The sequence below is a fragment of the Lutra lutra genome, chromosome 14 (genome assembly GCF_902655055.1).
Source record: "Lutra lutra chromosome 14, mLutLut1.2, whole genome shotgun sequence".
Taxonomy (NCBI): Eukaryota; Metazoa; Chordata; class Mammalia; order Carnivora; family Mustelidae; genus Lutra; species Lutra lutra.
In genome coordinates this window covers 71,139,527-71,167,255 of record NC_062291.1, presented here as the reverse complement: position 1 = coordinate 71,167,255, position 27,729 = coordinate 71,139,527, and the positions used below count along the sequence as shown (strand labels likewise).

The window sequence follows — 27,729 nt, the reverse complement described above, 5'->3', positions numbered from 1 at the left end:
TTTTAGAGGACAGAACACATTTTTCAGGAACTTGTTTCATTTTTACAATCAGACATTTTACATGCCATGCAACGTAACTTTCCAAACAATAAAATCTGATACTCACTCCATTTTAAGAATGCATTAATCGATCAAATTCTTCATAACCAATAATAAAAATCTCCGTTTTCTGTTTTTTTTTTTTAAATATTTATTTATTTATGTATGTTGTGGGCCTTGATCCCAGAGATCATGACCTGAGCCAAAACCAAGAGTCAGATGCTCGGCCAACTGTACCACCCAGGTGCCCCCCCAATCTCCATTTTCATAGTAGGTTTCTACATCCCAGAGATAACTTGTTTTAAACCATACTCAACAGTACCAAATGGAGAATGAGAAAATCTGGACAGTTCAATAGAATCTTCTGTGATGGAGACTGACCTATAGCAGTTTTTAAGAATTTGCACAGACATGAGGGGCCTCAAGAACTAATCAAATGCAGTAAGGATAGAGTCCCATTTCTTGATGTTCCTAAATCTGACCACACTTAAGCATTTCAGAGGGATTTCTAGAAAAGCTTTTAATCTATGATCTTATGAACTTCTTCAAAGAAAAGCCAAAAGAGCAATTTGACTCCACATTTGCTATTTGCTTTTACTCTTAAATATGATCCTTCCATTTTGGGGAACTAAAACACACAAAGTTAAACAAAACAACCTAAGCAAAAAATGAGACCATCTCTACACGTGGTCTGTTTCCTGGTATGCTTTCAAGGACTTGGAATCCAGAGAAAAAAATTTCTGGCTGAAATCTCTAGCCCCATTTTAACTTCTTGCACAGAAAAGCTGAAAAGAGTGGACCTGGCACCTGGCAAAGCTCTTCAACTACTATCCCACAGTTTAAAACCCTTCACCTGAGAGATCACTTGGGCTCGTCTTCCTCACCAGCAGCTCAATGCTCCTGAAAGCGATATTCTAAGTCAGCAGGGCCTAATCTGTTTTAAGCTTTGTTCTGAACCTCACAAATGTGGAATAGATAAAAGACAATAACAAGGGCAAAGTAAAAAAGTAAAAAAGAAGCAAGTAAAAGTCAGAACCACCATGTGTCATTCCTAGTTGCTAATTCACTTCAATGTAGCAAAGCACAAAATTGACACACTGTATTAGAATATTTTTGTAACCCTAGGGCTTAAGTAGGAAACCTCTAGTTCAGTCAGTAGTGTTACATAAAGCGGTCATTGAGTTTCAAGATCCCTAGAACATAAGCTTTAAGAGGGTGACCAACATGTGGGCAAGGGTCTTGTGTGGACCCATGACCTTGAGGCTACGGGCTGCCATGACCTTGAGGCTTTAGGCTGCTCCAGCATCATCACTACCAGAGCATCACTGTCCCATTTCACTGTTCGGCATCCTACAGGAGAGTGACTGGCGAGGACTTTGGTAAAAAAGCATTTCATTTAAAAATCAATTAGCTACTTTTTTTTCCAAGGAAAGTATACCATACGTGAAAAATGAGAATGACTCAAAGGCAAAACCAAGTAAAAAGGCTTGTCTCTTAAACTACTTAGTGCTTTTCCCAGAGAATTAAACAGGGGTTCCACAACTCTTGATAACACAGCCTGTGACCATCTATTTACAGAATATCAGAATTTTTTTGACCATGGGACAGTTTATAAGCGACCAGTAAAAAGTTTACTATTTATGAGCAAACAATTTAACATTAAAACAGAGCTGGCTTTTTGACGATGGCAATTAGCTTCTTCATGTTCCAAACACCAAATAACATTTTCCCATTAATTTTTAAACCAATGTGGCTTTAACTTAAAATAAACTGTACATCAAAAGAATGGAAAATAAACAGCCAGGAACACAATTTGACGAATTGGATTTATTTAGTTTATTTATCTAAACAGGGACCATTGGATCTCTTTAATAGGCTGACAGTTGCACTGGGCTGGTTAATAAAACATTCAACAGTGTCTTCAGCCAATATAGAAATGCAAATCCCATCAGAAATATTTTATTCATGAGGCAGTAATTTCAGTTACTACCAATGACTTAAAAAAAAGAAAAGAAAAAAAGCCACTCTGCAAATAAACAGTGCCATCTAGTGACTAACAATGAAGCCAAATTCGCCACAGGCATTTATGATTAACCTTTCAAAAATCTTACCTGTTTTTACCTTTTCTCTCTTTTTCTTAGGTGAGATCAGAGAAGCTAGGCAAACCAAGCAAACAGAAAAGTCGATAATAATTTAAGTCATTTAAGAAGGATTATAAGCAGAGACAACTACATTAAAACCAGCAAGCTTTCTATTCTTTTGTTTTGAAGCAAGTTAGCACTGTAAAATATACACTTCATCTGCTTAGAAAACTTCTGCTAGAAATGCCATAATGTCATGACAAAAATTTGCTCCTTCTGCCATAAAATGGCATTATAACTTTAAATCCAATGGGTAAAACAAAATTTGTAAGTTTAGGTAGGAATAAATATTCGAATAAAACTGCAAGGTCCAATGAGAGATCTGACACCAATTAAATAACTTACACGCCCGGAACGTGTGACTGTGTCACAAAGATGGATCTATATCAATATACACTTCAACATGGTGAATGACTACAAGGGACGTGGAAGTTATTTTTGCAGGTGATATATTTCTACAGGAGCTTAAAAAAAAAAAAAAAAAAAAGGAAGACAGTGTCAGAGCTTCCAAAGTGAAGAAAATCTACCAAGGCCAACTTAAAATTCAATATGTAACACCAATGATAAAATATTTAATATATACTCTTGTTCTATTCAAGTATACATGGTGGCAGAAGGGTCAAGAACATGAACCTTTTACAGCACCTTGGAGTAGGAGACCACAGTGACACACACACACAGAGATCAGCCCCCTTCTGGCTTCACTACAGCCAAAAGTCATTTTTGGATTCTTCCCTGTTGGGTGGGTCCATTTCCTGTGTCAGCCTCTGGAATTATTGGAGGCTCCATGAGTAGAAGATTTACCAGGGTCGTTGCCTAGAATGAGAATCCTACAAACAAAGAAGGCCGCTTTCCTGATGATTCTTTTCTTTTTAACAGTTTCATACAGCAGGGACTTAGGAACAACTGTCTTAAGGAAATAACTACAAACAAGGAAAATCGCGCATGTACACATCAATGTAGTGTTACCTTCTCCCTTAAGGGCCAAGTCATATCAAGGAAACTAATACAGTCTTCAGTTTGTGATTAAGAAATATTGAAAATGTAAAATGAGTTCGGTTTTAGACCAGATATGGAGAGCCATGAATACCTGCTTGCCTTGCCAATATTAATATATCTTCCATGGCAGAGTAGCTTAGAAAAAAAAATCTCAGTTGTGTCTAATTTTGGAGTTGTAAAATCTCCATAATGACAGGTAACAGTATCTTTCTCATATAACTGTGGATTAATTGAGTAATGTATTTAAAGCCTTTAGCCTTGGGCGGCCTATGATTTTATTTCTCATCACATTCAAACACAGAAAGAGTACAACAAAAATGATCCAATGAGTCACAATAAAAATGTAATTCCAGGGCTATTTTAATAAGAGCCAGAATATTGTTGAAACCCTTTGACTTGGTAATCTGCCCTCTGAGAAATAATCCTGGTCTAATATGTTCATCAGAGCACAATAAACTGCAGAGGGAGCAAATGGAAAATATATCACGATTCAACAAAAGATGAACTAGTATCGGTAGCTGAAATATTATGCACCCACTAAAATGATTCTGAATTTATAGAACTGAAAAATACCAATCTTAGAATCTTGTATTATAAAAAGGTGGAAAAAACATGAGTTGAGAAACATCATTATTATGTAAAATAAAACAATAAATTATGCAAGGGAGAGGGGAAGAGAAGACTGGAAGAAAACAAATCAAAATGTAAAATATGGATCTTTTGGGGTAATAGGGATAAGGTTTTTTCCTTCTTTCTACTATTCTTTATTTTCAGAATATTCTATAATAAGCAGATAATATTTTTACAGAGAATCAAAAAACAAATGTAATGTTTTTAAATGGTAAGCATATTTATTAAGTGCATATGGTAGAAGAAAATTTCTTTTCTAGAATGGTTCTGTCCTCTTTGGCTGTCTTATTTCCTTCTAGAATGCACTTATGTTCCTGCAAGAAGGATAAGCTGGTGCTATAATTACAAGATATTACCACTGACACTATCTAAATCTCTAAAACAGGATTTCATCATTTTCTACAGCTTCCACAGAAGAGAAGTGAAATATCCCAGGGAGTCATAAGAACAGAAAAGACAAAATGTAAACAGAAGCATCAAGTTCCTGACCTTTCAACAAAAATCAAAATTTAAAAGAGTTCAGCTTTCTCATTTGCATTTCTTTAGTCTATCTTAGACTTAAAAAAAAACAAAACAAAACAAAAAAAAAACAAAAACCAGAATACGGCTACCAGCTTCACTCATAAACTCGGATACTCAAGTTGTCCATTCACCTGTTAAAAGAGAAGAGTGCAGGTAGTAGCAGTAAAAGCTTCAAGCTGTTCCACAACATCCTTTGAACCCTGACCTAAGGGACCAACTCCGATAGTCTGCAGGTAGTTGGGTTTCTAGGACCATTCAGCCTCACTGCTGGGACTGTCAATAGAAGTGCCATTCTCTGATGTAGACAGCTTTGCACTAGCAGCTGGTCTAACAATCACATCACATACTCTGCCAAACAGGCAAAGGACAGCATTCGGGCACCAATGACCTGGGATAGAAGTGAACTTGAGACGGGGGCTAAAAAGCTCTACTTCTAACATTCATTACAATCAATTCCTCCACCCCCGATACTGTATGTGTGTGTCCGTCTTAAAGGAAGTTCAGCTTTGTTGCAAGAAAAAAGAATATGCAACTACACAAATAAACCACAAGATGGCGCCAGAACCACAGTACAATATCAGAGAGGAGCAAGGCATTCAACATACCATGCCCTTACATGACTTTTGGAACCTTACCCTGGGACATCATGTACTTGTTCCTTCTTTTTCTTCTTATGAGACTTGGTCATTTTATACAGTGTTAGGATTTTTGTTTGTAAAAGTTTAGGGGTTTTTTTTGTTTGATAGATTTTATTTTCTTAAGAAATAAACAATAATCTTAAACTTGAAAAATCCTCTACTATGTATCACCCCCTTTTGGTTGGTTCATTTTCCTGGAATCCCTGACATGACACTTCTCTGACCCTACACCAACATTAAAGAAAGAAATTACCAGAACAATTTAGATATATGAATTCTGATGAAAAATGTTTTCAAATACATAAAGAGGACATTAAATCAATTTTTATGGAAACATGAAGCTGGAGATGGGGGATTGGCAAGGATCATGGAGAAAACATAAGAAAGTGTGTTTAGATGATACAATTCTGGCCCTGACTCTAAACAACACTGTGACTTTAAGGTAAGCCATTTGGTCTTCCTGGTCCTCCAATTCCTCATCTAAAAAAGATTATTGGATGGGCACCTGGGTGGCTCAGTGGGTTAAGCCTCTGCCTTCAGCTCAGGTCATGATCTCAGGGTCCTGGGATTGAGTCCCACATCGGGCTCTCTGCTCAGTGGGGAGCCTGCTTCCCCCTCTCTCTCTGCCTGCATCTCTGCCTACTTGTGATCTCTCTCTGTGTCAAATAAATAAATAAAATCTTTAAAAAAAAAAAAAAGATTATTGGATTCTAACTTCTCTGGACCTAATGTTCCTAACTTACACTCGGACCATAAGAAGCCAAAAATGAACAACAGGAGGCTATTATAGGCCAAATCCCCAGGATCATGGAGTCAGGCAAGTGAACATAATCATCAGGAACAGCAACAGTATAAAAAGGAACAGAATGATGACCATTGCCTTCCCTTAACTTCCCACAATTATGAATACAAACTATAACCTGAATTTTAAAATCTTTTAAGTAGTTATTTACTCAGTTACAAATTAAAATCTATGATATGAGTCACTGTAAACAGTAGACAATTATTTTTTAGTTTCCAATTATCTGCTCAATAGTAATAAGCATTAAAAGTACACTCAACTTTTAAGCCAGCCATGACAGAGTAATTGGTACAAGACTAACCCTCCCACTCTAAACAACTATAAAGATGGACGAAATGTATGGAACAATTATTTTCCAAAATTGGACAATAGGCAGGTAGAAGTACAATCCTCTGGAGAAGAGAAGCACTTGAAGTGAGCCTTACAATTGCTATGGTTATCAGCCTGTAGGTACTTTCTAGAAAACAGCATGTGGAAAGAGAGCCCAAAAGGAGCAGTGTGTGTCACTGAGCTTAAGAGGCAGACACTGGAGTTTGGGATTGAGATGGGGAGAATTGAGCAGGAGAAATTAGCTCCCTCCTTAGAGAAGGGAGTTACACAGAAAAGGTGTTCCAGAAATCTATAAAGGGGTCTCCTTCAGTTATGGCCAAAAATGAATTTGCAAATGCAGAGGGCAAGATCCCACAGGGTCTTGCAGAGAACAGGTATGGGGGGCTGTGGATGGCATAGAGATTCTGGAGGTCACCCGAAGCAGGGAGAATTCTGACCAAACCTAAGTTTGAGCAGTCACTGAATGTGCCAGTTATTCAAGTGGAAGCCAAGAAAAGCCATACCCCAAAAGCAGATCTACTCTAGACACGTCCTTAAAAACTTTAACAGTAAGCCTTGAGAGGATTGATCTGATCTGTTAGTAAGTTACTTGCTTGTCCAAATAAAGCTCAGCATTCTCTAAGGGGCACCTGGCTGGCTCGTCAGTAGAACATATGACCACTGATCTCAGGGTTGTGAGTTCAAGCCCCACGCTGGGCACAGAGCTTACTTAACAAAAGAAAAAGAAAAAAAATTCTCCAAAGCATGCATTAACAGCAGAGGTGGTATCATGCCATGGTGGCAAACACCGGCTCTTGGGAAGATGAGGAATTTTAGATATTTCAAAGACACGGGTTCCCCCAAAGGGTCATAGTATATACAGATATACAGTGTATCTGTAGCATTAAAATTTCATGGGGGTGGGAGGAAGAAGGGGCAATTAGAAAAAGAAAGTCTAAAAAGGTTCCTTAGGGGGATGATAACGAAGAAAAGGTTGAGATGCTCCACTCTAAAGGAAACCAACAAAATCTAGGCTTTTAACAATGTATGATCCACGATATCAAGCATATGATAATAAAATTCCTAGACATATGAAGAAGCAATGGAACAGAACAGAAAGTCTACAAGCTGACCTGGATTTTATTCAGCAGGCAACGAGCAGTCCACAGGATTTTGTGGAACAATGTGACAAATTCAGATCAGTGTGTTAGAAAGATAATTTGAGACTGGTGCAGAGGGTGGTTTAGAGCAGGAGAAGAACGGAATGAGGAAAGGCTACTACAAACATCGAGATGGAAAAACACAAGAGCTTCCAGTAGTGGAGATGAAAGTGGGAGAGATCTGCTAATTCTGTGATCAACGGAGGTGCAACATGATGGCAAGGAAGAGATTAAAGATAACTCGGAAATGACTAGAACTTGTCAAATTTACGTGTGTGTGCTTAAGGGATTCTGGAGTAAAGCAAGTAGTAAGAATTATGAATCTAGAACTACAGAGGTCTGGGTTAGCAATACAGGTTGGTATAGACACAGTCACTGAAGCCACAGGAGTAGATGATGCCACACGGGGTAAGACAGTGGGAGTAAGTGGAGAAGCCTGAAGAACCCAGTGTCTATGCAACAGGCAGAGGAGAGGGAGGGAAGAAGAAGACAAGAAAACAAGTAGATGATGAGAGTCAAAGAAAGAAGTATTGGGCTGTCCTCTGCCCTTCCTCATTGGTACAAATCCCCCAAAGTCCCGATGTCACAAGGGGAAGAGCACAACTCCTTCATTTGCAATAACGTTGCAAATGAGACAGGAAGGACCACCTGTGCTATTTTTCTTAGGGTTCGGGGGTTCTGGGTATATCACCATAAGAAAGTTAACAAATATCTTTAAGAAGATAACCTTCATTGTTTTAAACATTAAAGAATTAAATAGAAAAAGAAATTATGAACCAAACGGGAATTGTGTACCTCTTTTCTATACTCTGTTCCAATGCCTCGGCTGGTGTGGTACGGAAAGGGGAGGAAGTGTCAGAGGACCACTCACTTCTCAAAGGCCCCCAATGGCTTCTCATCAATTCAGAGCAAAAGCCAAGGTCTTCAGTATGTCTATGATGCCCTTGTAGGTCCCCCCTCCGCAAACACAGGCACCTCTTCCGCTTTCACTCACGCTGCAGAGAACACCCACGATCCCTCACCCGTTTACCCACTTTATTTTCATTTATAGCACTCATCGCTATCTGACATTATGATATAGACATATTTGTTTCCTGTTTTAGCCACTAGAATTTAAATTCCATGAGAACAAGAACTTGATCTTAACCCCAGCTTTTTCCAAGCACACACGGCAGTGTTTTATACACTGCCAGGCTTGGCAATGATGTGTTGAATGGCATCCAGAGTCAATCTGAACTTCTTGGGTCTATCACGTGTAAAATGGGGAGAGTCATCCATATATACTCTGTCTACTCCTCGTACAATGAAACGAAGTAGTGTACGTTAAAGCACTTTATAAACTCTAAGTCACTATACCATGGAAGGTGGGGACTGGTAGTGGTAAAGGATGCTTCCCGATGCAGTAGAAGAAAGTTGTGCTAACAATTACCCACATAAACACATGAATTTTTAATGATAGCCTGGAGAATAGATGTTCAGATCACAGCTACTGGTTCCATTTTGCTTTAGAACAACAACAACAACAAAAAATGCCTGAGAAATATTTACCCAAGCATACACTATCCAAATACCTAAAGAACTCTACCCAAATTATATTCTTCAGGAGACAAAAACACTGAAGATTAAGCTAGCTGACTTATAAGCAACAGAAACAATTTAGTCTCTGAAAAAAATTTTAAGAAGAAAAGATTAAAACTAAATTCAGTGTTATGAGGTGAATCGTGTCTATCTCACTTCATATGTTGAGGTTCTAAGCTTTAGTACCTCGGAAAGGGACTGCATCTGGAGAAGAGTTAACTGAGTTACAACAAAGTCAGGAGGGTGGGCTCTAATCCAGCGTGATTGGTGTCCTTATAAGAAGAAGAAATCAGGACAGACACAGACAGAGGGAAGCCCACGAGAAGACTCAGGGAGAAGACGGCCATCTCCAAGCCAAGGAGAGAGGGCTTAGAAGAAACCAACCCTGCTGACGCCTTGATCTCAGACTCTCAGCCTCCAGAACTGCGAGAAAATAAATTTCTGTTGTTTAAACCATTCAGTCTGTGGTACTTTATTATGGCAGCCCTCACAAACTAATATAATTTGTTATTTTAGAAACCAAGAGAAATCTTTGTAGTTTCATAAAGATGAGGTTAGCAAACTAAAATAATCCTCATAAATATTTCACTTTACTTTCATCATTTATATTGAAACATTAATTTTAATTAGAATTGTCTAAGTATAAATTTGAGTTATCAAATTCTCAAATCAATTTAAATTTTCTCATTAGATCTCATATTCTCCCTAAGAGTACCCACCTTTTGCAAAGCAATTACAGAAGGTTTTATCTAGCACAGAGCACAGGAGCTAGGCAGTTACACTTCTTTTCTGAATGTAGGTGCATTGTGGATTCCAATTTTTTTTTAAGAGAATTTATTTATTTGACAGAGAGTAAGAGAAGGAGAGAGAGCACAAGCAGGGGGAGCAGCAGAGGGAGAGGGAGAAGCAGGCTCCCTGCTGAGCAGGGAGCCCAATGTGGGACTCGATCCCAGGACCCTGAGATCACAACCTGAGCCGAAGGCAGAAGCTTAACCCAGTGAGCCACCCAGGCGTCCCCCAATTTTTTTAAAATTAATAAAAACACAATTTAAAAGGTAACTGCATCAGAGTCACTGACATAGCCTATCTCAACTTCTTAGGAAATATCCACCAAAATATGAAATAAACATGTCTAACTGCAAATCGCCCTATCTCCAGATTCTAGGGGTATTTCCACTGGGTCTGGCAGTCTAGAAGTCTAGAGTCTAGAAGTCTAGAAGACTAGAGTCTGGAAGACACAACCCCCATAAGTAAAACACTTCAGGCAAGAACAGAGACAGAAAGACTCTTTTACCACTTCTTGACTTTCTTTATGAATTTGGACCCCCGGGTCAGCAATCAAGTCGATTCACATACCAAGACATGACTTCTCTGTCATTTACTGGTAAAGCTCAGTTCTTCCTTCATCTGTATCTTTTTTTTTTTTTAAGATTTTATTTATTTATTTGACAGACAGAGATCACAAGTAGGCAGAGAGGCAGGCAGAGAGAGAGGAGAAGCAGGCTCCCTGCTGAGCAGAGAGCCCCATTCGGGGCTCAATCCCAGGACTCTGGGATCATGACCTGAGCCAAAGGCAGAGGCTTTAACCCACTGAGTCACCCAGACACCCCATCCTTTTTGTTTTTAAGTAGTAAAATACACATAACCTAAGATTTGCCGTCTGAGCCATTCTTAAGTGCACAGTTTCATGGTGTTAAATGTATTCACCTGTTAAGCAGCCATTCTTTAGAACCTTTCGTCTTGCAAAACTGAAACTCTGTACCCATTAAACAATAACGGCCCATTTCCCCCTCTCTCCAGTCCCTGGCACCACCATTCTACTTCCTGTCTCTCATCTTTGACTACTCTAGGAACATAAGATAAACAGAATCATACCCTATCTGCCTTTCATGATTTGCTTATTTCACTTAGCATAACGTTCTCAAGCATGTCATGTCGTGTCATAGCATAGGACACATTTTTAAGACTGAGTAATATCTCATTGTACACCATGTTTTGTTTAGCCACTGATCTGCTGCTGGACACCTGGGTCGCTTCTACCTTTTGGTGTCGTGAATAATGCTGCAATGAACATGGGTGTACAAATATAAAAAACTCTGCTTTCAATTCTTTTGGAAATACACCCAGCAGTGGAATTGTCCAGCTCTAGCTTCCATACTCCTATTACTTTCTAATTACTAACTATTTCAACATTCTATATTTAAATATGCGTTCTTAAGTTTGCTCTTAAGTGGGTAGAGCTGAAAGTCGGACATATAGGGGGAAAACACTTAATACTCTCATGGGGCAACTGGTATAAAGAATCACTTGTATCAATTATTAAGTGAATTCCTTCTGTCCTTGTGTGGGAGGAGGGTAACATATTCCTTCAAGACTCTAATACAGTCTATGGCGCCTACCCCAGGAGAAGAGTGCGCATAGAAATGGACGTCCAAAAATACCTATATAATTTCAGGACATTCATGCGCCCCTGAAATCCATTATGAACACTGCACCCGAAAGGCTGCAGATTAAGAAAGGCCCAAAATTGGGTTTCAGAATTCTCCTAAATGCTAAGCATAAATACACACTGTCAAAACCCAGAAGACGTCGCGCTTCGGATCCATCCGTGAGTCAGGAATCCAACACACCTCATATTCCACCATTAGCTAGCTCTTTGGGAATTTTTAGACCCCCACAAGCCACAGACAATGGAAGCTGTGCTGTCTCCTGCACCGGCTCCTGGAGACGATGCTCATCGGGCTCACTGAGGCGTGTGGCGGAAACGACAAAAAACACAGGTGAAGACGCAGATGAAAGAGCAGTAAATATGACAGGGGGAGTCTGACTCACAAAATCTGTTTCAAGTTTGCCCATTTCTTGCTTGTAGCTTCGCATCCTGTTGCTGTACATTCCTCGACTCTGGGGTGGTATCTCTCGGACTTCCAGATCCATCTGTTCAAGCTGGCAGGGCGAGAGGAAAACGTGACTTCAACCATAGGCTTATGCTTTATTTGGCCAGATATTTAGAGCTGAAAGGGTTTAATCCCAATTTCTTGTTTTACACCTGAGGAGCCAGGCTGAGAGAGCTCGCTGCCCAAGATCAAGTGACACTGGGACTGCTTTGGGGCTTAACTTCTGTTTGCATCAACAAGTGAAGTTCCTGACTGCTTGCTAGTGATGCGCAGAGTGCCAAAGCACTCACTCTGTCAAGAGTGTTTGATTGTTTGTTTGTTTGTTTTAGGTTTTATTTATTTATTTGACAGACGGAGATCACAAGTAGGCAGAGAGGCAGGCAGAGAGAAGGGGAAAGCAGGCTCCCTGCTGAGCAGAGAGCCCGATGCGGGGCTCGATCCCAGGACCCTGAGATCATGACCTGAGCCGAAGGCAGAGGCTTAACCCACTGAGCCACCCAGGTGCCCTATTTTTTTTTTTTTTAACATATGCATTAATCCAAATGTCCTCAATAATAACAACCTTAATCCCTTCGGTGTGTCCTATCATTCAATCAAACCTCACCTGGACTGGTCTTCTGAACCTAAACCATCAGGACTATGGGAACATAAAACAAACCATTACTTCCACCCAAAATTTATAAAATGTCAGCCCGGCCTTAGTCATTTGGTGAAAATTCTTCTGGAAACTCTTTTCTGATTAGGAAAATCATGTGCCAACCAATATGTGGTCTGACCCTCCAGTGTAACTCCTTCTCCTTTGTAACCATGTCGATTTGGCACTGAGTGGATACAGTCATCTACTAAATTACACAAAGCTCACTGAGTTCACAGCCACATACTTTTCAAGAATCTGGCATTAATAACACTTTGGATACCACACATGCGCATTTAATGAGAGGCAAAACAGAAATAGTGTGACGAGTAAGAACACAGACTTTTGAGTCAGACGCCTGCGTCCACATCGGGCTCCATTACTTATTAGATGGGCAGCCGTGGATGGGTTTATTAAGTCTTCTGGGCCTTACTTTTCTCCTTTCTAAAAATAGTATGTCTTTGTAGGACAGTTGTAGAGATTATATGGTATAATTCCTATAATGTGCTTACAACAGTGTCTCTTGCTTGGTAATCGCTAGATTAATGTTAATAGTAGAGATGATTACTGATGACACAGAGGAAATACAGCAGGTATAGACACAAGGTATCAGAGATAACTTATTTACACCTGGCATTAAAAAATAAAAACCACCACCACCAGCAAATTGGCTCAGACTATGTCAAATAAACTCGTACCCAAAAATGCTGCTATTATATTTTACCTTTTAATGAGTTATTTCCATGACTACTATAAGCTTATCACTAATAAAACTTCTACTTGTCCAGCATTAGAGACTGATAACGATAGTAGCTCTCAGATAAACCAGAAAACCATGTTTTAATTCACGGTCCTTAATTTTTTCTGAGAGAGAGAGAGAGAATTTTCATTAGCCTTGATTTAAGCAGTGGCCACTTAAATTCTTGCCATGTCTCAACATAAATGTGAAGCACCAATAAGTTAAACTGTCACTGAGCAAAGGCAAGTCTTAAAATACTTCTCTGGGGGCACCTGGGTGGCTCAGTTAGTTGGGCATCTGCCTTCAGTTGAGGTCATGATCCTGGGGTCCTGAGATAGAGCCCCAAGTCAGGCTCCGTACTCAGTGAGGAGTCTGCTTCTCCCTCTCCCACTCTCCCTCCCCCTGCTTGTGCTCCCTCTCTCTCTCTCTCTCTCTCTAATGAATAAAGAAAAATCTTTTTAAAACTTAAAAAAAAAAAACACTTCTCTGAAATCATCATGAAGTACCTAGTTCTAATAAGGTGAGCAGGATCATCCAAATAAGTGCTTAAGGACACGTAACTGAAAATCCAAGCGCTAACTACATTCCTGTTTAAGACATTTTACAAAGACACTGAAAACAAAATTAACAGTAGGTAAGAAAAAAAAAAAAAAGGAAACACACAACAAGCATTTCCAATAAAACTAGAAATAAGGCTAACATGAACTTGTTTCGTGTCGTCCCAATGTTCAGCAGGCCAACAACACCATGTGGGGGACACGGTAATCACAAAACGAACAGGGTCCGAGAGATTAATCCAAGCCAGTTGCTCAGCAGAAACACAAGTAATCCTAATAAGTGAGATCAAAAAGAAGTTTTTCTGCCAGGGTCCTCATCCAAAGGAGAGGACGTAATTCAATGAACAGTGTCCTTAACAAGGATGTCATCGGAACTCAGTAAATCAGCTGTCCGATCATCTTAAACAAACAGAAACACCTATCTTAGATAGAACTCTTGGGGTTGGTCATGACTGAGGATGATTACGAAGTCTATGAGGAGATGACTATGTCTTATATTTCTTGGTATAGTAAAATCTTGGTTATTAGGAAACCACCTTTCTAACATTGAGTACCTGGATGGCTCGACAAACCAAAACACAGATTTTGAGGCAGAAGAACTGCTCCTGGGAACTCAACAACAATAGAAGGGGTCAACTCGGAGGCAAACAACTGAGCAGTTGCACTGTACTATCGATGCGAAGCTTCTAGCCAGAAAGAAGGGCTGTCCTGATCAGTAGCTACACTACGCAGGTCAGTCTTTTTGCGTGAAGGCCAGAAACCATGAGAGAAATAGTTGAATAAAAAAAGAAAACAAAGTAAGGATAAAAGTATTTGCAAAAAGGGAGAAACTATCAAAAGAGAGGCAAACATTCGAAGCCGGAGAGCCCAGTGACAGCAAAGAGGGGTGGGAAGCAAGTCTTCTTGGGGCACGGAGAGCGTCCGCCATTCTGACAGCTAGAGGAGAGCCAGAGAAGACAGGGCAGTGCGGTGCAGCTTGTTACCTCAGCCCTCCAAGTCGCAGAACAAAGGTCTGCTGTGTCTCAGGGACTTCTACAGAACCCCTAAAAGGACAGCCCCTTGTGTATGGCCCTGTCAGCAAAAGTCAGTCAGTCAAATAAGCTTGGAAATGCTCCACACTTTAGCTGCCTCCTACAGTCCCTTCTTAGAGATTCATAATCCTCTTAGGCTCCGTCAGGGTCCAAGAAGATTCTGTAGAAAAACAACTGAGAAAGATGCCAACCTCCAATCCTACCTCAGCTAGCTAATTTCCCAAACGTACTTGAACTGGTAGCAGCCATCACCGGAAACACACTTGGGGAACTGTTCTAAGTATATCAGTAAGTACGTTCTGAAGGAACCCCAAGTAGCGCCCTTCAGCATTTAGGAAAGCGACACACTCATTTGGGAACACAATGCAGTAACAGGTAGAGTCATCCTTGTGATACCTGGCTTTAAAACCAAAAACTGGGACACAATACCTTTTAATATTTTTTGTTCCTTGATTTGCAAGTTTATTTTTATCAAGAAATAGTGGATGAGCTGGAGTTCTGGGCTCAGCATATTTAAATACAAGCCCGTCCTCTGCCACTTGCTCGGTGTGGCATTTCAAAGTTACTTCATCTTCCTAGGCCTCAGTTTCCCCATCTGCAAAATGGGGACAAGCATGGCAGAGAATCACTCCTCCGTGGGTGTCTCATGCTCCCACATGTCTTGCTGGGCATGCCAAGAATGTAAGGCCTTGACCGCTCCTTTCTCAAGCTGTTTCTCAGAGTTACATTTAAAAGGAGCAGCACTTGGGGAGGAAATACTGTGTCCCTCTGGGACAAACAGCAGCCTCGCTCACAGACCGCTAGAAAGCAGGGCATTTCCCAGACTCCAGGTTCCCTTCCTGCAAGGTGTTCCACTGAGTGTGGGGACTTTTCCAGGCCAACCTGCAGCACTCTGTGGGAGCTGGGGCTCAGGGACCTGAGGCAGCGTGCTGAAACTCTGACAGCACCTTTTGCTGTAATAAAACTCTCTCTGACCTAAGAATCTCCTGTCTTCCGCCCGCATCCATGAAACTGTGGCAAGCTCACTTTCTACAAAGCAAGTAGGGGAACATCACAGATCCTTAACACTTCTTGATGAATAGCACTTGTCTCACAGGGCTTGTGTGAAAATTAAATATTATAAAGCGAGTTATATGATTAACCCAGTGTCTGGTACTCAGTATGCCTTTAATAAGCATGAGCTATTTCTAGCTATTATGAAAAGTATTATGAAGGAATCAAAATTAAAGGTGGACCTTTCATGACTCACTTTAATTAAGAAGCATAAAATCCCAAGAAACTATTAAATTCTCTTCAATTTAAAAACTGATGAGGTCCAAATTTTAAAATGCTAATCAGAAAAGTGTCACCTTTCCACATAGTATAAAACAGGCTAGAGGAAGGCATCAGCAGAAAAGGCTCTGGTTGTATGTTAAAAGACATGACCATGTCTGTACCTACCAGTTCTTTCGCTTCTTCGAGCTGTTTCTCCACATTTGCAACCATCTGCTTCTTCTCATCTGAAACAAACAATAAATACCAAGGAATTGCTAGGAATACAAGTAATTTAATATATGAAAACTTCTATGTTTACGTGCCTTTTCCTTTCTGGTCAGAGTAGACAATTACCACACCAGGCAGATGACCAGATCATTCTTTGGTGGGTCAGGAACCATTTTTAAGTCACTGAGTCTAGGCTACATGGAAATATATAATCCTATGGAGTACATAATTATGAAAAGATGCCATAACATTTCTAAGAGAAAACAAAAATTAGTTTGTCCTTTTAGAAGAAACTGCATCAACAATAGCAAACCATTACTTGTTGTTGCACGAGGAGTCTTCAGAGTCATGACTTTAATAAACTGGGAGAAACTGACTTCTGAATACAATTTAAAAGTCACATGGGGTAGCTGGGTGATGGGTTAAGGAGAGCCCTCATACAGATGAGCACCAACTACTGCGTGTAAGTGACGAATCACTAAATTCTACACATGAAACGAACATTACACTATATGTTAACTAGAATATAAATTACAATTTGGGGGGGAAGTCAAATACCAAAATAATTCCTGAAACGGGGCATGATCTTATGATCCTTTAAAAGACTGTACTTTCATTAAGAACTGGGTATAATGAAAGAAATATTTGAAGTCAGGACTACTAATTCTAAACCCAAAGTCACTACCTACTTTGCTGGTTGGTTGTGGGATCCTGGATAAGAAAGTGTTTTTTTTCTGAGACCCCGTTGGTACTCTCTAAAATGGAAATTTAAAATAGCTAATTCTTTTTAGCTCACAAAGCTGATGCAAGTAAAAGTACTTTTAAAATTATGAAGTGCTAAGTCTCTGAATGTAGCTTATTCAAATTCTACAACCATTTCAGTTATCACCCAACTGTAGCTCCCCTTCCTGGGACAGGTATGTCCTAGCGGGTGTTTTCAGAAAATGTCTCACTCTCACTCCAAAACGATCAGTCCATTTACTCAGAGACTACACCTCAGTCTTGTGCTAAGCAAATCTACTAAACATTTATGGTTTTGTGTCTAGCATCCTTCTTTTCTCAGGCAATATCCCCACTCTTTTGAGGCTCTCTTCTTCACCAAGCAGGTCCACGGGAGATGTTATCTCCTTCTATGTTGCTGCGCCTTTGGTCACAGTGACTCAGCAAAACACGGGCTCCTCACCCTAGCTGGACCGATCCCAGTGGATCAATCCCTCTTGCCACGTTGGTCTGGCGGGTGGAAGTGGAGTCAGCATATAACTCAAGTAGACCATTCAGAGTTCTAGAGCAATAGCAAAGTCTTTTCCCCTTTCTTGGTAGAGTTATGACAACGTGAGTCTAGAAGCTGTTGGCATCCATTGTTCTAGCTTCAAGGACAGCCACTTCGCAGTGGTTAAGAATGAAGTCAATACTGAAAAAGAAATAAAGCTGAGGGGCAGGTAGTAGGTAGGTAGGTAAGTAGGTAGATTTCGTTAATTAATTTCTGGTTCCAGATAACTCTGAAAACAGGTTTTGCTTGACTTTATCATGATTTGTTTTCTTAAACTAACACATTTCTTTATTTAAAGTTAGGTTTCGGAGTGCCTGGGTGGCAGTTAGTTAAGCATCTGACTCTGTTCTGGCTCGGGTCATGATCTCAGTATCTTGAAATCGAGCCCCAAATTGCATTCTGCACTCAGCGTAGAGTCTGCTTAAGACTCTCTCTCTCTCTCCCTCTGCCCCTCCACACTGCACACATTCTGTCTCTCTCTCTCTCTCTGTCTCTCTGAAATAAATAAATAAATCTTTAAAATTAGGTTTCTGTGAACCTAACAATGACCAACTAATACAACAAACTAGAGAGGTCATGAAGCTTGAAATGGGTACAACATTTAGCAGCTAACTCTTCAGAAGGATAGTCAACACTAAGTGGGGAATCTTTAGTAGAAGTTATTATTTTGCTAGAATCATAATTAGGTTCTGCCACCCCCAACCCCTTCCCTTTGATTCCCCCCAAACTGGGGGGAGGGGGAGAGCTGTCACATAAGGTGTTTTGTGCATACTCCAAATAAGGAAAAATGCACACTTGAAATTAAAATTCAGTTTGACTTCCATCTTTGAAAAAGTTAGGCAAGATTAAAAATCTAGTATATGACCCCAAATTTATTTGCTCCTGGCAATACGTATCTGTCCGACATCTCCACAAGTTACAGGAGAAGCACACTATTTTTATGCCGGAGCAGAATATGAAATAAAACAAGCCCATCTTGGACCAGGGTGAGATTATGAATTTACATAGCTGAAGGAACATCTTGTTTTCTTTAAGGCGTTCAGTTGTTGGGAAAGTCCATGCTGGACCTTCAGGACTAAGAAGCACCAGCCTTTCTCATCAACAAAACAAAACAAAGGAAGAAGCCATCCTTGTCCAGTATTCCCGTTTGCTACTAATTTCTCCCTCCTCTATCCACAGTCACATTTCCCTTCTTCATCTCTCCATTTCCTCCTGGTAATCTCGCTCTCACTCCCACCAGTCCACTGAAATGACCCTAAGTCTAATGACCTTCCCTTTGCCCAAACAAATGGACATTCTCCGGTCCTACTTCTACTTAATCTTGTGGCATCTGACATTCTGCTCCTCCCATCCGATCACTTTTTTGTCCCCTGGCTTCCAGCACACTCTGATTTTCTGATCCTCCTACACACACCCTTCTTAGTCCTCTGCCAGCATCCTTTCCTCCACTTATTCTTCAACTTATCAGCATTCCCGGGAGTTCAATCCTTGCTTTTCTTCTGATTATGCTCGATATTTCTGGACAATTTCACCCACTCTCATTTTTAAACTCTCATATCATACATTTATGATCCCAAATCTTTATCTCTAATCCTGATATATTTCCAGGACCCAAAACCTTTAACCCCAATGCCTATGCCCACCTCCACTGTGACTGCCTGCCAAACTGTTATTCAAAACTCACTTCAGAAATCATCACCTCTTGGAAGCCTTTCCTAAACCGACAAAAGAGTTAGCTGCTCTCTCTTACGGAAAACACCTACGTGGCGCCTGGGTGGCTCAGTCGTTAAGCAAGCGTCTGCCTTCGGCTCAGGTCATGATCCCAGGGTCCTGGGATGGAGCCCCGAATCAGGCTCCCTGCTCAGCGGGAAGCCTGCTTCTCCCTCTCCCACTCCCACTGCCTGTGTTCCCTCTCTATCTCTGTCAAATAAATTAATTAAAAATTTAAAAGAAAAAAAAGAAAGAAAAGAAAACACCTACAACCCTTACCTAATTCCAGTAATTTATCTCCCACACTTACAGGTCTGATTTATTTTCTAGGTTGGAGGCTTTAATCATGTCTTAATTATCTTTATAGTCCTAAAATCTAGCACTGAGCCGGTCATATGATCAGTTCTTGAAAACTGGCAGTTAATTGAATAATGTAGGACTGTGCAAACATTTACAAAAATAGCTTTCCCTGTCTTCATACCTGCTCCTCTCCACCACTTAAGCTTCCTAAAATGTGGCTTTGATTGCATCACTTAAGCCTAGAGGTCAAGGTCCTTCACATTCCAGATCCAAGCAACCTTTCCAACTTTGTTTCCAACTACTAGCTCTCCAGTATACATGTTACATGCTACCCAGACTATTCATTATTACCCAAATCTCATTCTTTCCCTTTTTTTTCCCTGCTCTAACCTTTTGTTTAAGCTACCACTCAGTGTTCTTTGGTTGACTACAACAGAATTGACTAACCTAAGCCAAAAAAGGGAATTTATTAGAAAGATCGCTGTTAGAGGGAGAATCATGAGAATAAAATGGAGTGGCTCATAGAATCAATGATAAAAATGAGCCCCCAAGCTCAGAAAGGAGTACTTTGGGGTACCAAGGGAGCAGAACTCACTGACAGTCTCTGCAAAAGGAGAGTCTAGAGCGGTAGTGGCATGTTCTCCTCTTGGTTCACTCTGTCCACAATTCGAATTCCAGGAAACGTTCTCGAATGCACTCACTTGGGTAATATGTTCACCTGTTGACCTGTAAAGGGCATGGTGGCCTATTGGTTCCACCAAGACTGGGTCTAGGTATTTCCTCAATGGAAAGTTGAGGTGCTGCTATCAGAAAATAGAAGAGGATTCTGGGAAGTGAAAAATAAGAAACCAACTGCACCCACTTATTGCAACCTCTCTTAATATACCTTTTCCCCCATTTTTGTGCTAAATCCCACCTCTCCTTGAGGTGATTTCCTGGGATAGATCTTATCCCCTCTGAATTCCCAGACCTCTGGGCTCTGTTCTAGTGGTTCTGATGGTCATGAAAAAGTGCTTTCTGTAATTTTCCTCCTCCCCTTCATTTCCAGCTCCTTGGAAACAGGGACCACTCTTGTCATATCTTTGTCCTAACTCTGAATTTAGCCCTCTCCAACTAAATTCCTCACATGTTTAAGAGAATGAAAAGGTGATGATTTAGGAGGAAAGCATGAATGAGGAAGAAAGGAAGGAAAGAAAGACTGAATGAGATGACCTTGGAAATATCTACCAACATTAAGTTTTTGGCAGACTTCTAGCACTACTCCTACATAATTCCCAAGACGGTTTCAAGCTTTTCACACCAAATGCCATCCCGTTTACAAATGGCACTGTCCTAGGATTCAGAACCTCATGACTAACAGTTATCATTGTTTTCACAGGGCTATGTTTTGAACATTACTACGGTCAATCCTCCAAATGGTCCTTTGGAGATACTAGTTACTATCCCATTCTCAGGGAAGTATGTAAACTCAGAGTGATTAAATAATTTCTCCAAAGTTAAACAGCTAATAAATTGCAGAGTTGGAATTTAAACAAGGTCTATTGTCTCGAACTGAGCTCTTAACCTCTAATGTACTACATAAAATATACTATATAAACAAATTTCATCATTTTTTTTTTTTTTTTTGCATATAGGATTGATGAATGCTGGTATACACATAAGTCTTCGCATAGTATTATCTTTTCTTGGTCACTCAACATTAACGGAAGTGCTTGATGCATGTTTTTTGTTTTGAAAGAAGTGCTTAGTCTTGCACACCCCTCCCCCTAAAGTAGTGTAAATGTCAGTGCTAACTTAAATTCAGTAGCTGGCACCTGTCTTTGTGCATTGTAGCTATTTTTGGATAAAATAGCAGCAGAAACTATGTATTGGGAAATGTACAGTGAAACCACTAATAGAGGAAATTTTTATATTGGAGAACTTAAAAATGGACATATTACTAATGCTACACTATGCAGCACGTTAGAGAATGGTCAAAACTGAAACAAAGCCATTCTGGAATGATCCATGTAATAATGGATTAGGGTTGGAGACAACAATATGAACCCATGTTTAGCTCACTATAGATGGCTACACATATACTTACTAATATGTATATATATAAGATTTACTTGTACACATATGTACTTCCTTGTCTTCCAGCTGAGAAGGACTAGAAGCAATAATACCCCAGTAGCAATAAGTACCCAGCATCCAGATCTTGGTTTTGTTTTTCTTTTCTTTTTCTTTCTTAAGAGAGAGAGTATGGGGGAGGGGTAGAGAGAGAGGGAGAGAAAGAATCCCAAGAATCCATGCTAAGCATGGAGCCTGACATAGGGCTCGATTTCGTGACTTGAGACTCAATCAAGAGTCGGATGCTTAACCCACAAAGCCACCCAGGTCTTGGTTTCTAACACCACTTCTCAATAAATGAAAGCAAGACCCCTTGTAGAAATGGCTGAATCTGGGGCTGGTACAGGAAAAACACAAGCGGATACTAGAGTTTTTTATAATACTGGAAAGCAAGAAAGTGCTAGAAAGGAAAAAGAAACAAAACAAGAAAAACAAAAAACAAACCTGCAATGATAGGGGTCTATCAAAAGGACATAGAAGCCAGGTAAAGGGCTTCCAAAGGTCAAGGATGGAACAATTTGAGCAACAAAATAAGGTAGCATTGGAATACAATAAAAAAGAATGAAATATCATAAATCCATGGATATAACTGACTAAGTAAATGGAGAAGAACAGACAAAATCTCTCCTGTAGGGGATCCCAAATGATTTACATAAATGTTAAGCCTTCAAGGAGATGGAATGTGATTCCCCAGGCCTGAAGTGTGGACCGTGCAGAGGACTGCCTTCTGAAGAGTATGGAAAAGAAGCAAGAGAGTAACTTTACAGAGGAGAAACCTGACAAACCTAGACAGGTGATCAAAGTCAGCATCAGGAGTGATAAGTTACAGTATTCTTGATATAATGTGATAAAAACAGTGCATTATTTCTGTGATCTTCTTCCCCCAAACCTAGAACTCCAGTGTAATCATGAGAAAAGTATCAGGCAAATCCTAGTTGAGGAATATTCTCTCAAATATCCTACAAGTACTCCTCCTAAACTGAAGTCTAGAGAAAAGCCTGAGAAAACAGTCACAGCTAAGAGGAACATAAGGAGCCCTGACTGCTAAATGTTTTCTAGTATCCCAGACTGGATCCTAGAATAGTGAAATGACATTAGGCAAAACAAACAGATAAAGAAAACAAAACGTAAGGAAATCTGAACAAAGTATGGACTTCATTTAATTATAATGTATCGGTCTGGGCTCACTGACTACAACACCAAATGTATCATATTAATACATGATGTTAACAATAGAGGAAACTGGGCATGGGATATATAGGCGTTCTCTGTATTTGTGATTTTTCTACAAATCTAAACCTGTTCTGAAATTAAAAGTTATTTTTAAAAAACCAATGAAGCCATTACTCAGCTTAACTACATTGTTGAAGGGAGAGTGGTCCCTCTGGGATTAGAGTTTGGGTATGGAATTAAGTATGCCAATCCAATTTACTGTGCACCTAAATTCCTGAATTAGGACTGGAACCATCTCTTCAACTCTAACTCTCCAAAACAACAGAAATAGAATGCATGCAAGTCACACAGGAAATTTTAAATTTTCTAGTCTCCACATTTCAAAGAGTAAAAAGGAACAACTAAATATAGTTTTAAGATATGTATATATTTAGTTTGAATAATATTTAGTCCAATACATCCAAAATATTATTATTTCACTCTGTAGCCATATTCCAAGCACTCAGTAGAAACATATGGACATTACAGCTCCAGAGCCACAATACTAAGCAAACCACAATATTCATAAGTAAAAGCATAAGTAACGCATACGTAAAAGCTTTTCTCAATTCTACCTACAACCACTACAACTACAAAGGCCAAGAGAGAATCAAGGAACATTTACAGCTTCTATTTATGGCTATTCCTAGATGGTCTTCAAAAGCCTCCAAGGATTGACATATGTAATAAGAGAGACTTGAGCATTTTCTTCTAGCAAGGACATCTGTCTTGCCCCACCACTTTCACTTCTTTCCCTGCCTCCCTCCTTGACATCCTGAGCTCAAAGCCCAATTTCATTTCATATCCAAAAAGCTCAGATCACTCATATAGTTTCAAATGCAGGCATCAGCAAGAGAGAGCCACCTAACTCTAGTCTAGGCAGAAAAGGAAGAAAGAACTGAGGTCCAAGTTTCCTGTAAAAATTCAATTAATATCACAAAGTCTAAGAAGCTGGGTCCTAAGTAACCCTACCAGCTGTTGCCTCCAGCAGTATCCACACTTTTAATAGCTAATTTATCATGCACATTCTCTGGGAAGAAAATTGTGCTAGGGTGTTCCAGGCTTTCTTTCATTTGATGTTCTTACAATATTGTAAGGTTGAAGCAATTACATCCTCTCCCCAACTTAAAGATGGAGGAAGCAGGCTTAGAGAGGCCAAGCAATTTGCCCGAGACTGCACATCTAGTAAGTAGCAAAGCAGAGATTCTAAACAGATCCAATGCCGTGTGTGAATCTTACAGTGGTAGGATCCACAGAAGACCATTTCTCTCTCTGTAAATGAAGTAAGCAAATAATTGCAGAAGAACATTTTATTTACGATTCTTGAGGATGCCTGCCTGATGTAATGGAGCCTCTGCAGAGCATCCCCCACCTGGGGTTCTTCACCAAAGAAAAAAGAACTTCGCAATTAGTATTAGCTATGGTTTTCACACTTCCGTTTTCCTGACTTCACCACAGAACTCTTATCATTAAAATTAAATTTCAAATAGTGTCATAAAACTACTACCTAAGAAGGGACTGATGTGTTTCATCAATCCAAGTACTAAAATTAGTTAAATTCAAACACTTCAGTCTAAGAGCAAAGTCTTTTTATTGTTTAAAACATATCACAGAGTAATCAAATTTCTCCTTTAAAATGAGGTTGTAAAATACTCAATCTTTTTCATTCTCCCTGGAGGTAACACTTTAATACATTGTACATGCACAGCAGAGATTGAAGTTCATTATAATCAATCCTACTCACTCTACTTCAATTTAAGTAAGTCAGTAAGCTCGGGGAATGAACTGCTCTGGCTGCAACGTTTCCTCCAATTTTAAACTTCTCAAATCAAGTAAAGCATAGATCATCTCCTCTAGGTCAACCACTAATGATGTCCAGAGAGATGATAATTACTTTTAATCATACTTTTTTTTTTTTTGGTGATACATATTAATTTTTTAGTTCACAGACATATATCTGAAATTTATAACTACATGGATATATTTTTCATCCTTTTCTATTTATCAATTGGAAACAGATAAAGGGAGCAAGCATAAACAACTACTAAGAGGGAAACTACTACATTTTTAAGAATTACTATCATTCGATTAGTCAGGTCAGTAAGCATTTTTCCAGTGCCCGCTATACAATCTTCTTTCAATTTTGGTGAAGCTGCTATGTTTGGTCCTTACATTAGACTATATGCAAGGCCAGTCAAGGTTTTATTTTTAAGGCATGTAAATCGAAGGTTTCCTTCTATATGGCAAGAATGGTTACATTGAGACATAAAGACAAGGAAAAAAAATCAACTTAACAAGATCTATTTTCTTGGAAACAGCTTTTACAAGTTTGCACCCATGGATGACTTTGTTACTTTATATAAAACACCTGCCCAATACAAAAATCTATTAGCCCAAACAGAAAATGCTTCTCTGTTAAAACTGTTACAATTAAAAATAAACAAAAAGCCAACTGAAATCACTAGTCCTGATACTCTGAGCCTCAAGTCAAAAGAAGTAGTCTCCAGCAACAAGGAAAACAAAAATCAAGATGGCCTTGGGCAGTGGAGAAAAGCGGAACTGAAGAGAAGAGACGAGGTGATGCATCATGAAGTGATGAGGCCATCAGCCACCTTCTCCGAGGCAGCAGAGCTCGGTGGTATATGCTACCTTGGTTCTGTCCTCTTGTTCCCTCACTTGGGCTCATAAACCTCTTTAAGACATCATTCACCTCACCAGAACTAACTGGGACTTCAGGAGATGAGTGGGGTGTAAGTTCAGAGATCCTGGTTTCAAGCAAAATGACCCTATTAATAGAAAATAGGTGGGGGAGAGGGAAAGAGAAACAAGGAAATAAAGGAAGAAAATTATTTATAAACCCACAAGTTTGGGGAAAGTAGTGAAAGGTAACGAGGAACGACAATTTAGGTCCTGCAGAAATTATTGCTGGCATCAAGGATTGACTAACAAGGTGGGAAATAGGAAGCTGCCCACCAATTCACAGATCACTGAGCATCCTCTTTTCTATGCACTACACCCCAGAGCCAGGTAGAGCCAAGTCCAGACGATGGTTCAATTTCTCTAACAAAACTAAGCTAAAAAGGGGCGCCTGGGTGGCTCAGTGGGTTAAGCCTCTGCCTTCAGCTCAGGTCATGATCCCAGGGTCCTGGGATCGAGCCCCACATCGGGCTCTCTGCTCCGCGGGGAGCCTGCTTCCTCCTCTCTCTCTGCCTGCCTCTGCCTCCTTGTGATTTCTGTCTGTCAAATAAATAAATAAATCTTAAAAAAAAAAAAACTAAGCTAAAAGTAATAATCTTATCTGCAACTAACCACTCAAACCTGTACTTAGATAAATCCTAAAACAATATCTCACATACAAAAAAAAATTACCAAATATCATATTTATATTCATCTGTTCATTTACTTAAACATTTTTCTGAGCCCTAAGTAAATGCCAAGGAAATCAAACAAAGCTCCCACCTTCATAGTTGACACTTAAGCATGGAAAGCAAGATATGCTAAAATACAAAAACAAGGGGCACCTGGGTGGCTCAGTCGGTTAAGTGTTTGCCTTTGGCTCAGGTCATGATCACGGGGTTTTATGATGGAGCCTCCAGAGGACAAGGGAGTGCCTGCTGAGGGGGAGGGTCTGCTTTTCCCTTTCCCTCTGCTGCTCCCCCCCCACCCCCGCCCATGCTCTCTCTCTCTCTCTTCCACTCACTCTCTCAAATAAATAAATTATTTTTAAAAATAAAACAAAGAAACAAAACCAAAAACACCTCTAGATGGGATACGTGGAATTTTAAAAGTGAGAAAAATCATCCTGTATCAAGTGTTACAGAAAATTAGGTTACAGTCTCCCAAGAAGGATGAAAAATAAGATAAGGGGTTGGGGGTTGTGAAAAATACTAGTAATTATAGCAGCTAACACCAAAAAAGGGCTTTCCATATGTTAAATCATTTAATCTCCACAACCCCGCGAGAGACGTACCGTTCTCCATTTTACCAAGAAGTAAAGTTGAGAGCGATTTAAGAAACTTTCGTAAGTTCCACAACTCTTAAGTGGCAAAGCTGGGATCTGAATCCTGGTACCATGGCTCTTAACCCTATTTTGCCGCATATAGTAATATTATTACTAACAAAACAACCAGTTACTATATATTGCAGACCCATGATTTAGGTACGTCCATTCACTCTTTGAATATCCACATCTCTATTTTACAAATGAGACAAAACAAAACAAAAACTAAGAGTCAGAGAAACGTTCCCAAGGTTGTAGAAGTTAACAAAGCGGCGAAGTCCGGATTCCAGCCCAGAAGGCTCAGCATAGGCTCCTTTCATGGCACTCCACAACCCAGCCAGGACTGTGCTTTTACCCTCAACCAAGTCCAGCTCCATCACTCCGGGAGGGCCCCTGCACCACCTCGCTCCTCAGAGACGTTCCACCGCCCGCGAGTCTCAGCGCCCTCAGGGCCACCCCCGCCCGGCCGGGTCGGGACTCTCACCAGGCGGGAGTCGGGGGACCCTCGCAATCTTGCTGGTGATCTCTGCCGTGAGCACCGCGAAGTCCTGCTCGTAGCCTTCGAAGTCGGATGACATGGCGGCTCGGGAAAGATCGGCCCGGGCCGGAGCCCAGGTCGTGGCAAGAGCCACGCGGGACCGACGAACACCGTGTAAGGACCCTGGGAGGGGGCCTCGAGAGCAGAGTGGAGAACCGGGGACAGCTCCCAGCCTGGCCGCTTCCTGGTTGTTCGTCGCAATCTCAGTCCTCCGGAAATTGGCCTGGATGCGTTTTTTATTGTCCGCTCGGGCTTCAAGATTTTTTAAAAAAATCTCGAAAGAAAAGCAGTTCTATTAGGGCCCCGAAAAGCTTCCTAAAACCCGCGGGTTCTCGGGGATCACTGAAAGCATTTTTTGCCACTCCACGTTCTGAAAAGCGGCTCCGGCTCCCCAAGCTATGGATCCCAGGAAAACTTGCTTCCCCGGGGAAG

General features: G+C 40.3%; 1 protein-coding gene across 14 annotated transcripts in view; it reads right to left on the bottom strand.

Annotated features, from left to right (window-relative positions):
• The window catches only part of VTI1A (vesicle transport through interaction with t-SNAREs 1A), a 365,858-nt gene extending 338,163 nt beyond the window's left edge, over positions 1–27,695 (bottom strand). For 2 of the 14 annotated variants that reach the window (XR_007122681.1, XM_047702425.1), the window contains exons 1-3: positions 27,244–27,690; positions 16,114–16,172; positions 11,651–11,761 (exon numbers count right to left, since the gene is read on the bottom strand). Coding sequence is in view for 13 of the 14 variants with exons in the window: in XM_047702425.1 (XP_047558381.1) it covers positions 11,651–11,761; positions 16,114–16,172; positions 27,244–27,337 (264 nt within the window). In the remaining variant the exon portion in view is untranslated. Of the gene's footprint in view, positions 1–11,650; positions 11,762–16,113; positions 16,173–27,243 lie in introns of all 14 variants that reach the window. The other 12 variants (XM_047702426.1, XM_047702430.1, XM_047702436.1 and 9 more) reach the window with 10 other exon arrangements.
• Between the last annotated feature and the right edge of the window lie 34 nt (positions 27,696–27,729).